At 31.3% G+C, this 12,978-nt stretch overlaps 1 protein-coding gene and 1 long non-coding RNA gene across 3 annotated transcripts; one reads left to right on the top strand and one right to left on the bottom strand.

The window, feature by feature from the left end:
• Window positions 1-869: 869 nt before the first annotated feature.
• On the bottom strand, window positions 870-4,069 carry LOC139489150 (uncharacterized). Its single transcript, XR_011656157.1, has 3 exons — window positions 3,855-4,069; window positions 2,454-2,526; window positions 870-1,963 (listed from the first exon to the last, which is right to left on the bottom strand). It is a non-coding gene; the product is annotated as an uncharacterized lncRNA (long non-coding RNA).
• A 952-nt stretch (window positions 4,070-5,021) lies between these two features.
• LOC139489163 (uncharacterized) lies at window positions 5,022-11,795 on the top strand. Of its 2 annotated transcripts, none has more exons than XM_071275330.1 (3): window positions 5,022-6,929; window positions 8,392-8,429; window positions 10,164-11,795. In XM_071275330.1, the coding sequence occupies exon 3, from the start codon at window positions 10,177-10,179 to the stop codon at window positions 11,386-11,388; it is 1,212 nt and encodes a 403-aa protein (XP_071131431.1). In that variant the 5' UTR covers window positions 5,022-6,929; window positions 8,392-8,429; window positions 10,164-10,176; the 3' UTR covers window positions 11,389-11,795. The 2 variants fall into 2 exon arrangements, with proteins under 2 accessions (XP_071131431.1, XP_071131430.1); XM_071275329.1 differs by having other exon boundaries at window positions 8,392-8,600.
• Window positions 11,796-12,978: the final 1,183 nt, after the last annotated feature.

Genomic DNA, 12,978 nt, shown 5'->3' with positions numbered 1-12,978 from the left:
ATACAGAAGTCCTAGAATTGCGCTTCAAATCATAAATTGCACATCGTTGTATATTCATTTTGAAATGGAAGCAATGTTGTTAGAGTAGTCATTTTACAGATAAAAGGGTCATTGGATAAGTGTCTTGACAAAATCGTAGAGGTAGAAGTTGAATGATTAGTTTGTCAACAAAGATAAGTAATTCGACAAAATTTTAGAAATGCTGACCTTGCATTATTTATTTCCACGTTTGATAGAAAGCTAAACATTCAGTTAAGTTTTAATATTATTAATTCGTATATTTTAACAAATTTATTTCGTTTAGGGATAGTCACATGTTAAACTATATTTTCGAAGGTAGAGAGAAAACGGCGGATAGCAAAACGCATATTGACCTGCAAAAAGCATATTGCACGGTTATTTATAGAATATCTAAAAACCAATATACTTTGTGAATTCATGTAATGAATTTCAGGATATTGTTTAACGTTTTGAAACACATGATATCTGTGATCGATTATTTGATGAAAAAAAATCTTCAAATACATAAGATGTCCAAAAAAAAAGTAAATGAAATAACAACTAATATGTTGTTATTGTCAAGGAGACAATGTAATATCTATAAAATTCCAACAAACCTAAATGACGATTTTGATACAAATATGGTCAGAAATTAATAATATAACAAATATAGCCTTTGTATGAGGTCAATACAGGATATATCGACCCAAAGACGTATATCGACATCGGACTTCGTCCTCAGTCAATATACTTCTTTCCGGTCAATATTATCAGATTATTACATGGCATTTTTCATATCGCATGTATTACCAGCCCTAGGTTCAATATCAGCCCAAGAGCCGCACGGCAAAAAATAGTCCTTTAATGCCCTTCTCCTTTGCTTTGAACAATTTCTCATGAAATTTTAACACAAAATTTAGATTGAGTTCCCTTTATAAGTAATTTTTTGGAGTCTCTTTCAAAAGTTGCAGGACCTATCAGATTTAGGGTATTTTTCACACCTATTAAGCTTGAGTGTGTTTAGAGTAAATAATCTAGATCTATACTAAGTGTCTTTCAGTTGTTTGTATGTAATAGTACCTGACCATGCCCCCTTTTTCTTGGTTTTATTTATTTCTACTTGTATCCATCTCATGATGAGTTAAGATTTAAGTCTTTTTCAACTAAATTTTATAGTTTGTTTTTATTTTGTACTCTTACACCACTGTCCCATGGCCAGGTAAGGGGAGGGTTGGGTCCCAGCGAACATGTTTAACCCGATACATTATGTATGTCTGTGTCTGTCCCAAATCAGGAGCCTTTAATTCAGTGGTTTGTTTTTTAATGTGTCACATATTTGTTTTTTGTTCATTATTTTGTACATACATGTATGATAAATTAGGCCAAATTTCTAGTTTTAATTGTTTCACATTTGTCATTTCAGTGTATTTTATAGCTCTCTGAATGGTATGGGCTTTACTCATTGTTTAAGACTGTACTATGACTTACTATAGGCTACAGTTGTTAACTTCTGTCATTTGGTCTCTTGTTGGAAGAGTTTTCTCATTGGCGATCATACAACATACTCTTTTTTTATATTCACAGTTTATAGCACAAACCATGTAGTTGTATCCACAATTTGATCATATAATTTATATCACCATATAGGAAATATTAGTAATTTTAAAAAAAAAAACGTTTGTGAGTATTTGCTTTAATATATAATTTGGTCCGGTATTTACTCAAATATATCTAGTAAAAAATTAATTTTGTAAACAAACCAATTTATAACTTTCATATATAGAAGACATACTTACGGTGTATCAGTTGATTTATATTGAAGCTACATGTACATGTACACTGTATATGTAAATTTTCTCAAATTTTCATTCTGTTAGATTTCAAGTTTTAACAATAACTGTTAAAATCTCCAAGGAAACATAGAAATCAATAACTGTGTTCATAGTTCTTCTGGTTGAGGGAGCTGAAAGTAATAATGAAATAATAAAATGAGTATAACTAAAAATAAATTGTTGAAATGCAAGGACCTGCATTATTTAACATATAAAAAGTTTGAAAAATAGGGGGAGGGAAGTATTATTGACAATAAAAAACTGAATGCAACCTTTTTTATAATTCTTTCACAGGCATCAATCTGTATCATCCTACTATACTAATTAAAGAAAGATATTGAGTGTTTAAGTGTCACCTACATTTGTTACTATAAAAAAGATTTGTCTACATTAATCAATTTTATAAAATATGGCTTCAAATCAAAATCAGTTTTCATGTTAACATTTTAAACATTGTTATTGAGCATTAATTTTACTCATTATTTACAAACATTTTTTTTAGAACAATGTAAGTTGTCATTTTATTCCATGCAAGGCAGGATAATTAAATAGTATTTTTTTTATAAATTGATAAAGTAATTAATCCATGCAAATAAAAATATTTAAAAAAAAAACCAATACCTATTATAATCTTTTTGTTTTATTCATTCTGATTCAATCTTAACACTGTGCTGTTATCTTTTTTTGTCACCATCTGTAAGATAAAAATAAAAACATTAGAATTGATTACTGGCGTCTTAGAATTATAGTCAAAAGTGTTTTTTATTGCAGGAATAAAAGGTTTATTAAGAGTACATGTACATTGTATATATAAGGGCTAAGGCCAAATAAAATACTGTGTGTGTTTCCTATTACATCTTTGAAAATAAATGGTAGGTAGGTAGGTAGGGAATTTATGTAATTCAACATTTTTTTTTTTACATTGAGTCTAAGGGAGAGATATTCTGACTTAAACAGTGCTTATTGAAAAATTACAAAAAAAACTTTAAGGTAGGCAGCTATTTCCAAGCTTAAAACATATAGGGTTTAGTACAGAGGGAAATAGGAAACACACATATTTATTTATTTGGCCTAAATGTGGTTCTTAAAGGGTAAATAGAATACAGATTAATTGGACCAAAATTATAAAGATTTTACTTCTTTTTTTTTTTTTTTGGGGGGGGGGGGGGTTAATTATTATTATATTGTATAGACTATAAATTGACTGGATAATAATTCAATAAAATATAGTAATATCGAAATGGAAATGCTCCCATCCAGAATATTGTAAATTAATACATACATGACCATGGTGACATATATATAATAAAAGCAAATTGCATAACAAATTTAGTAATGTGTGTGTTACCCTATATTATTTTTCAATTATAATAATTTATGATTGTTTTATTTTTTTTTATCCATGAAATCTAAATTGAGTTTTGAGAAATTCGGAGATTGGTAAGTAAACAGTCTTAATATAATATACATGTAATACAACCCTTACTGAAGTTCGTTTAAATAATGTATTTGAAGCCATGTGTCAATTTGGCATTATTTGCACCCCTTTCCCAGGAAATCCTAAATTTATCCCTATAGAGTCCAAATTTGTCTTTTGTAAAATTTCTAATCATTTTACAAGAAATATTTGGCACTGGACATTAAAAAGCTTCTGATAAGAGTTTTCAAAAAATAGGTCTATCAAGATGCTCCATCCTTGAGCTTCTCGGGTAAAATTTAGCCACTCTCCCAACATTTTATTCTGTTCTTCAAACGAGTTTATTAGCTGATGATTGGGTGCCAGTTTATTAAAAGTATGTCCAATTTAATATCAAAAGCTATAGCGTTAAGTGTTCTTTCAACTTCACAGACGAGAAGATCATATTTTATGTTTCTTCATTGACGAAGATTTTTTTATATGGCATAATCATAATGCAACAAAGTCGATCGAGTTTTCATGCCTTGAATTCTTCGACCTAACGATACAGAAATTTGCAAATTTTTATTTTGTAAAATTATTTGGATTGAGTGCATTTTACTTACGGTTAGTGTTTTTATTCATATATATACTGGTAAAGTTGATAACAAATATCCTCATTCATCAATGTTCAGCCATATTTGCTTCAGTAGCAACAAAAGGTCAATCCGGGTCAAACCGCTTGAAGAGCGCGTAACGAAAAAAGCCGAAGGCAGTGATTAGTGTAGAGTAGTATTCGGGCCCGTATGCGGATCGGAACTGGAACTGCCGGGGAGTTTGGAATGCCATGTGATAACGTTACGGAAAGGCATGTGATAACAATCGAAGCATGTGATAAACTTTTCATATCAGCCCGCTAAGCACCAATTCGAAAAATATGGAATTTACGTCAATTTAATGCTATTATCATACGGTAAAATTTATATGTTATTTAGTCTAAGTATATGTTAAATCCTTTTATCATATACTTAGTACAAAATACAGCAATTTTGTATATCTAATAAAGGGTATTTTTTCCAGTCTGTATCACATACCCTGTATCGCATACCCCGTATTGCATGGCTAAACCCGAATCGCATACCCCGTATCGCATACCTGGCGTGACGTCATAGTGTGAATGACGTCAACTTTTGACCTATGACGTCCAGTTTCTGTATTTCCTGGCATGAAAGGGAACAAAATATTTCAATCTAACAAAAATTTTAAAATAAAATCGATATTTAAAAAAAATTAGTAACCAGTAACTTTAGATTTTTATAAAACGGAAATATCTGAAGTTCTATTGTTTATTTGGCCTTATTTTTTATGAAGTCTGTTTGCATTACCTAATGGGTAAAACACAAATGGAAATTTTTACGATTTTAATTTGATTAGAATAGATAACAAACTTTTCAATAAATATTTTTCTTGGTGTTCACCTCGTCAGAAGAATGAACCAGATCATGAATAATATCATCGCAAAATAAACTAGAAAACTTTAAACATTTCTACATCTTACAATATTTATTTTTTAGACATTATTTTTTGTTGAAATAATAGAACAGTATCGTTTGTGGGTGCATTTTAATACATTGTCTTAAACGTATATTGAGAATAAAATTAGGTTATAGGGGATATTACGATGTGGATATTAAGCAAATAAGGAAGTCTATAAAAAAAGGTCTACGGAAGCGTATATTACCCTCGTTTTAATACTTATAATCCAAGATGACGATATAACTTTTAGCGAGAAAATGCTTTATTTCTCATTACTGCGATTTATTTTTTTCGACAAAATGCCTAACAAGGCATTTAGGCGCTTTGTTTTTTATCGCCTTAAAAATAAATCGTTTTAAATAACGCGACATATTATCAAAACGAGAAAAAAAATTACGATTAATTTATAAGTCAATAAAAATATCATGCAATAATAATAAATTGCCTTTTTTTTCTTATTACTGCGATTTATTTTTTTCGACAAAATGCCTAACAAGGCATTTAGCCGATTTGTTTTTTATCGCCATAAAAATAAATCGTTTTAAATAACGCGACAAATTATCAAAACGAGAAAACATTTTAAGATTAATTCATAAGTCAATAAAAATATCATGCAATAATAATAAATTGCCTTTTTTTCTTCGATATATTGTTTTATAAAGCAACAAATTGTTTTAAATTAAGGCGAGCAACGGGAAAGTTTTCAGCTAAATCGAGATAAATATGGCACGATTTTAACCTGTTCATTTTCATTTTGATTTTGGAAGGATCAGGTCGCCACCACATTTGAGCATTTTATTTCAAGCAAATGGAGGTAAGATAAGAAACAATTTATTAAATGATATCTCGCCGCGATATAGCCTTGTTGTGCTCATGTGGCGTTAAACAAACAACAATCAATCAATCAATCATTAAGTTATTGTTGTAAAAAAACTTCTATAAAAAGGCTTTTCCACGTGTCTGCCGTAGTATACACACGTTATGGGAATTTTGTTTTTGATGCAAAAAAAAACACAACCCTTTTTCTCCAGCTGTGAAAGTAAAATGGTCGCCTCATAAAATAATCAGGTTTAACTATAAATTAACATAGGGTGTCACGAAATTTACGTTGGAGAGAGCCAGTCGAGTTCTGATTTTTTTAATTCACAGTTGCGGCAAAATAAGATCCTTTGATGTTTTAATACTGAGTCACTACGAGTTCATTTGAACTATATAGACCCCCTCCCCCTATATAAAGTTCCAATGACTGTTCTTGTGACTCTTGTTACTTCGAAGTGTTCAGCGAGAAAAAAAATCTCGTGCAGTACTGAAAAAATGAAGGGGCAGATTAATTATAATTGTTCGGTTAATATAAAAAAGAAGATGTGGTGTAATTGCCAATGAGACAACTCTTCACAAGAGACCAAATGACACAGAAATTAACAACTATTATAGGTCACCGTACGGCCTTTAACAATGGGCAAAGCCCCTACCGCAATGTTTTTGTGTGTGCAATAAACAGTACAAAGACGACAAATTTTGTCAACTGTTTTCTGTTCTTTAGTCAGGTTGTTGTCTCTTTAGCACATTCCCAATTTCCATTCTCAAATTTAGTAAACAAAAATTTCCCTCTATGATCTATCCTTATTTTCCATATTTTTTTTACAATAAATACTGACATGACGTATTGTTAACTTCGTATTAAAAATAAGCTGTTTTAGTCCGCCATACCAGGAATAAATAAATGACTGTCTAATCATGTTGAACATTACAGCCATCGGATTTGACTATGTACGTTCAATCAAAAACTTTGATTACCTTTCTTGCTGGCTGAAGCGTAACATCGTTCTTAGGTTTACCTTTACTACCCTAATTTGAGAGTGGACTAATCAATTTATCGTCTTTTGGACTAAACTACTTCAAAATAAGGGTAATAAAGGTAAACCTTATAAGCTAATAACGACTTTACGCTTCAGCTAGCAAGGTTGCTAACAAAAGATTTTGTTTGAACCTGTACATACTCAAGTCCGATTGCTGTAATGTCTGTATTATAAGCTAGTTTAAAAAATGAGGGAAATTTGATGTCACACGCCAAGCTGACAAACTATGGCACTTTATAATGTGATTAAATCTTTTGATCTGTTCTTGTATTTTACAGGTCAGCTTAGAGATCCCTTGCAATTACTGTAAGTATAATATGTGTATGAACAGAGATGTGGTAACGTTATATCATCGTATATGGCAAGCAGTTCTCGTCAAAACTATGTTTAAAACATTTTTCGAAAAATTAACACACTGAGAATTAAAAAAAACCACAGATTAAAAAACCTGAAAACACACACTAAGAATAAAAACATACACATTGAGATATCAAAAAGACGCACTGAGATTACAAAAATATAAATAACACACAGTGAGCTTTGAAAATTACACACTGAGACTTCAAAAATTACACAATGAGATTTATGTACATGTTGTGTGCAAGTTGTAAAAAGTAAAATAACAAAAAATCCGAATTCCAAGGACAATTCTAAAGAGAAAGTCCTTATTATCACATGGCAAAAACAAGGGGATGGCTCAAACACATCAAACGAATGGAGAGCAACTGTCATATTCCTGACTTGGTACAGGCATTTTATAATGTAAAAAATTGTGGATTAAACCTGTTTTTAAAGTTTTAAATACATACAGATGCATTAGAACTCTCGAGTTTCCTAATAATGTCAATTAAAGATACAGGAGATTTAGGGAAATTCTTCACATCTTTACTAATCGTAACTTAAACAGACCTTGGACTGCTGATGACATAAACTTAATCGAAATAACAATTTGAGCCATGAACTCAGGCTACAAATTAAAAGCGAGTTCTGTCTCCTAGTTGTTTAAGATTGTAATAGATACAGATTAGATATGCAAATTAGATCTGTGCGCAGAAAAAGTGCGCACAAATCTCATTGTGTAATTTTCAATTCTCAGGATGTGTTTTTCAGTTTATTTCATCTCAGTAATTTTCTTTCTAATTCTCAGTGTGTAAATTTTTCGAAAAATGGTTTAAACATACTGAGTTTTGACGTGAACGGCTTGCAATAAAGGTGGCAATTATGGGTATCCCATACCTTGTTTCCATATCAAACGTGGAATATTAGTAAAATTAATTAACATGAAAAATATACATAATTAATTTATCAATATCTAAAATTGGTGAATGTTGCATACTCATTTCTGAGTAATTTACCTTTGAACCATGGTCTCCAATCATTGGAGTTTTTTAACATAAAGTGTCTTGAAACTTTATGTGAGTCACTGAGTGGCTTGATATATATTTCAGTGCAGATATCTAGCTTCTACTTCTTTTAAAAACAGCGACAAAAAGACTCAAGTCAACATCATTGGAGGTTTTATTATGTTATATTTTCCATTTGTAAACTCAGTTAAAATGTCAAAATATATCTATAACTTTTGAAGCTATTGATACATTTTAATTTTGTTTTAATTTATAAAATGGCAAATATAACAAAACAACGCTCTTCGGTCTTCACCTGAGCACTCGTACATATAGAATAAAAGTATATTAGATTCTTGAAAAAATAAGTATGACATTTATAAAATATAGGTGTTTGCAATAATTCACTTGTTTAATATTTTCAGCTAGTCTATTAGACCTTCCTGAAGAATTAGTGATAATGGTACTTAGTTATATTCCTGTGTCGGAGTTACTTTATACAGTCTGTAAAATATGCAGAGGTCTAAAGGATGTTGTGCGAAAAATGCAAAGCTTGTGGACTATTGTAGAATTTGACGATTCCTATACTATAGACATTGCAATGATGGAAATGATCGTGAAAAATAATCAGCTTGTATGTCTCAATCTAAGTAACCAAAATATTACTTTTGGGTCACACAGATTTACCAAATTGATGCTAAAGCTTACTCCTACTATTCAAGAATTGTATGTAGCAGAAACACCGCTAAACAATCTTGCATTTGTAATGTCCTTGCGAAATTTAACCACCCTTGATATAAGTGGGACATCAATAAATGATAACCAAGTAGTAATATTGTCACATGCTTCACAACTGAGACACCTTTATATTTCATTCACTAAGGTTACTGCTGCAACCATTGCAGATTTGTCTCGAAATTTCAAATTTCTTGTCATTTTTGATGCATGCCAAATTTATTTTATGTTTACTGATATTTGTTTGATTGTATCATCATGTGAGCAACTTAGATTTTTACATGTTTCATTCTTTTCACAGTTTGACATAGATCAAGCTGTTCAGTATGTAAATCAACAGCTTTCAATTGAAAGACAATTGAAGCTGACTGTATTTTAAGTTATATATTGTCGCATATATAGGGTATGAACTTTAAGTTTATATATGTACAGTGTATAGACATATTTTGACAACAAATAAGTAAAACTACGCCACTACTCGGTTCAAGTAGAAAAATATGTTTTTTATGACGTTTTTAGACACATATCTTCTTGCACCAGTTGATACAAGTTTATCTTTTAAAACGTATCAACCCTATGTTCTTACTTCAAATCCTAGCATTTAGTGCTGGTCGTTTTGTCCTAAAACTGCAAATACAGATACTTGAATGGTTCAAACAATATTTTTATGTTTACCAAAATACTAAAATCATATGATATGAATCAAATATCATTTTTTGCATTTATATTTTTTTTTAATTGTCGAAGTTCAAATTATTTGAAAATATTTTTATATGGGTATTTATCTGTGGTCACTACGATAAAGATATATATGTGTATAGTGCATATATCTTAAATGTGTTGCATCAAATTTGGAGAGAGGAAATCTCTTATTTTTTAATTTTATTAACAAAAATGCATTGTTTGAAAGAATTCACGGCAATTTTTGAAAGCGTGAAATAAATTATGAAAGTGCTGCTCAGAGTAGGATTGGGAATGATAATCTAAAATTCAGATTTTCAAGATATTGTTTCTCCTTTATTAGTTACAACTGCATTTACTGGTAGTATTAAACTTCAGGGATTTTTTCTATATGTTTGTAAGATGTATGTAGATATGTTTGCTGAATTTGTAAATAAACCAAAAAGGTAACTTCCATGTTCGTTGGCTCATATTTTGTTTTCTGCAAAAAAAGTTGTGAATTTGCGAGATCTGCAACATATTCAGAAAATAGTAATGTAGAAGGAACTGATAAATTAACAAGGTCATAACGAAAGTATTTAAGTACGTGCAGTTGCGTTAACAAAAAGTCATCATGAAATGTACAATACAATATGAACCCCTAATTTGAATAGAATGAAAAGTTGAACTTAAAACTGGCTTTATTCTCAATCTGTGACCTCCAACATGCTTGCCTCATTATAAGCATGTTTTAGTTACGATTTTGCTTTTGAAGTATATAACCGTTTACTTTTTTCTTCAGAACATATTATAAAATGGCTGACACTGTAAATCCTTTGCGTTACCCAGGTGACACTGCTTCAACGGATGAGTTAGTTGCTTATTATTTTACTTCTTCATATACGGCTAAAGAAATAGCTGGATTTTTACTTTTCGTTCATAATAAATTTGTTAGTGTTAAGACAGTCTACAGAATGATGAAAAGACTTCGACTGAGAAGATATGGTGCAGAGAGTCCATTGATTAATATCGTTCAAAAGATAATTCAACTGCACAAACAAGGATACTCTAATATTGGATATAGAGCAATGTGGAAAATACTTAATTCTTGCTGTGGCATCAATGCTACTCAGGAAACGGTGAGAATTGCACTGACAGCTATACATTATGATGGTGTAGTTGCAAGATCTCGACGTCGACTTGTGCGAAGAAGATATTGTAATCTAGGACCAAATTTTTGTATTCACATAGATGGATATGATAAACTCAAACCCTTTGGAATATCAGTGCATGGAGCAATCGATGGCTTTTCTCGAAAAATCATTTGGCTAACTGCAAGTCATACGAATAAAAACCCACGTAATGTTGCGCTTAATTTTGTAGAATTCCTTAGACAATCCAAGCGTGTTCCACGATTGGTTCGGTCAGATGCTGGTACGGAGAACGTTATTATAAGGTCGATACAAATAGCGTTACGTGCAGTTCACAATGATAACATGTCAGGGTACAGAAGTTTTTCTGAGGGGCGATCAACTGGGAATCAAAGGATTGAGATGCTGTGGAGTTTTCTGTGTCCTTACTTCACCACATTCTGGAGAAATATGTTTAAAGACATGATAGATAACGGAGAGCTCAATAACACAAATCCAGTTCATCTAGAGTGTGTACGTTTTTGTTTCCTGCCAGTTATACAACAACATTTAGATATTTTCAAAAATATGTGGAATAGTCATAGAATTCGGTCACAACGTCAAGTTGATCAAAACTATGGCGTCCCGGATGTTATGTACAACCAGCCACTACTTTATGACGCTGTCGACTATTCCTATGACATACCATGTGACGAAAGTTTCTTTGATGACATTACTAGGCTCTACACCAAACCAATGCTGCCCAGAGGCTGTTCAGAAGAGTTCTGTCAATTCATCCAGCAAATTACAAGTGTGAATCTGGATGATTTCAACGTCGTGGACACACCACAGGAAGCAAAAACACTATTTTGTATGCTTACTTCTGTTCTCCCTTGAGATACGAATCATAAACCTTTACTATTTTGAAAAAAAAGTGTTTATGAAAGCTGTGTTTTGCTAGGTTTTTGATTATTGATTTTAGTTTATTTCTCATCAACGTGTGAAAATGTTCGAGATATATATGAATTCATGGGTATCGACTTTTATTATTCTATCAGAAATCAGTTTATTTTGGAAAATTGTTAACCAACCCACATTTCTGTTTTCAATAGTGAAGAATTAAGTAAACTTATATTATCGTTATGAAAATTATTTGTTATTTGCCGCTGTAAGTAAAACAGCAATCAATTTAATAAAGACATATAAATATATAACAAAACAGTTATCGTTATGCCACAGACCGTGATGACGACAGCCTAATACATTCCATAATGTACAAATTGTTATATAATTAAACAATATACTAGGTGTCTAAATCGCTCATTCGATGAATCTCTGTTATTGGGCTGTGAAATTGAGGCCAAGATAAGGTCACACTTTAACGATTTCCGGTAATCTAACTTTACTCATAGGAGCCTGAATCGCTAACCTGGTTTTAATAGCTATATATATATATATATATATATCAATTTGCAGGAATTGACCGAAAAGCAACAAGAGTGGACACACTTATATTTGTCGCCTGTTCTAATATTCTCATTTTAATTTATGTTGATAATACAAAAAAGATTTTTTTCTTCAAGCATTACTTTAAATTAACATGTAAGTGATAAATGTAATGCATTAAAGTCGAACTAAACCCTTTCACACAGACATGTAGGCTTTACAATCATTCCTAACATCGAATTCCGTTAGCATATTGCTAAAATTTTCTCAGAAACAAACCTCATAGAAAAAAATGAACCATGAAATGATGTCAAGGTAAAATGACACATGCCGGACAGATTGGTACACCCTACAATTATTAAATACGCCATACATAGTTTGACTATCCTAAAGTATCTGAAAAACAGACCAATTCAAAGAAATCCAACATTGGCATATGAACCATGAACGTAAGGTAAAAGTTCGACGAAACAAAAATATTAATTTTAAATTACCCATTTAGGTTGCAAAATCCCGGCAATTTTCCCAGGAGTAACGAGAGTTATTGCCTGTTTTATGTATACTAACAGCATTACATTTTTATCCTATTAAGTATGCAAAAACAGCGTTAAAAATACACAATTCCAATACTTGAAATTCAGCTGATTGGTTGATCTGTCGTGATCCCAAAGATTCACAAAGATACATATAAATACATTTCCTCCGCTGAAATGTAACTCCTCAGTGAAGCTATTGTAAAGGTAATATATTAATGTTGACGTAATCTTCAATATCAAATGACGCTGAAACTGTATACCAAGAGAAGAGAAGACAATGAAATGGTTAAAAAAAACATGAATGAGACTTCGTAGACTTGAACCATTGTGCACCTCTTATTGGATCTGCTTATCCTTCCGGAGCACCTGAGATCACCCCCAGTTTTTGGTGGGGTTCGTGTGTCTCAATCTTTATTTTTCTATGTTGTGTTAAGTGTTGTTTGTCTGTTTGTCTGTGTCTGCTTCTTTTTTAACCATGGCTTTGTCAGTTTTTTTTTTTTTTTTA

Source organism: Mytilus edulis, chromosome 9 (genome assembly GCF_963676685.1).
Source record: "Mytilus edulis chromosome 9, xbMytEdul2.2, whole genome shotgun sequence".
NCBI classification, from domain to species: domain Eukaryota; kingdom Metazoa; phylum Mollusca; class Bivalvia; order Mytilida; family Mytilidae; genus Mytilus; species Mytilus edulis.
The sequence above is the reverse complement of the archived record's forward strand: the minus strand, read 5'-3'. Positions and strand labels throughout refer to the sequence as shown.

What these genes read in the sequence shown, in the direction of transcription:
- LOC139489163 (XM_071275330.1), top strand. Translation starts at nt 10,177, where the DNA reads ATGGCTGACACTGTAAATCCTTTGCGTTACCCAGGTGACACTGCTTCA.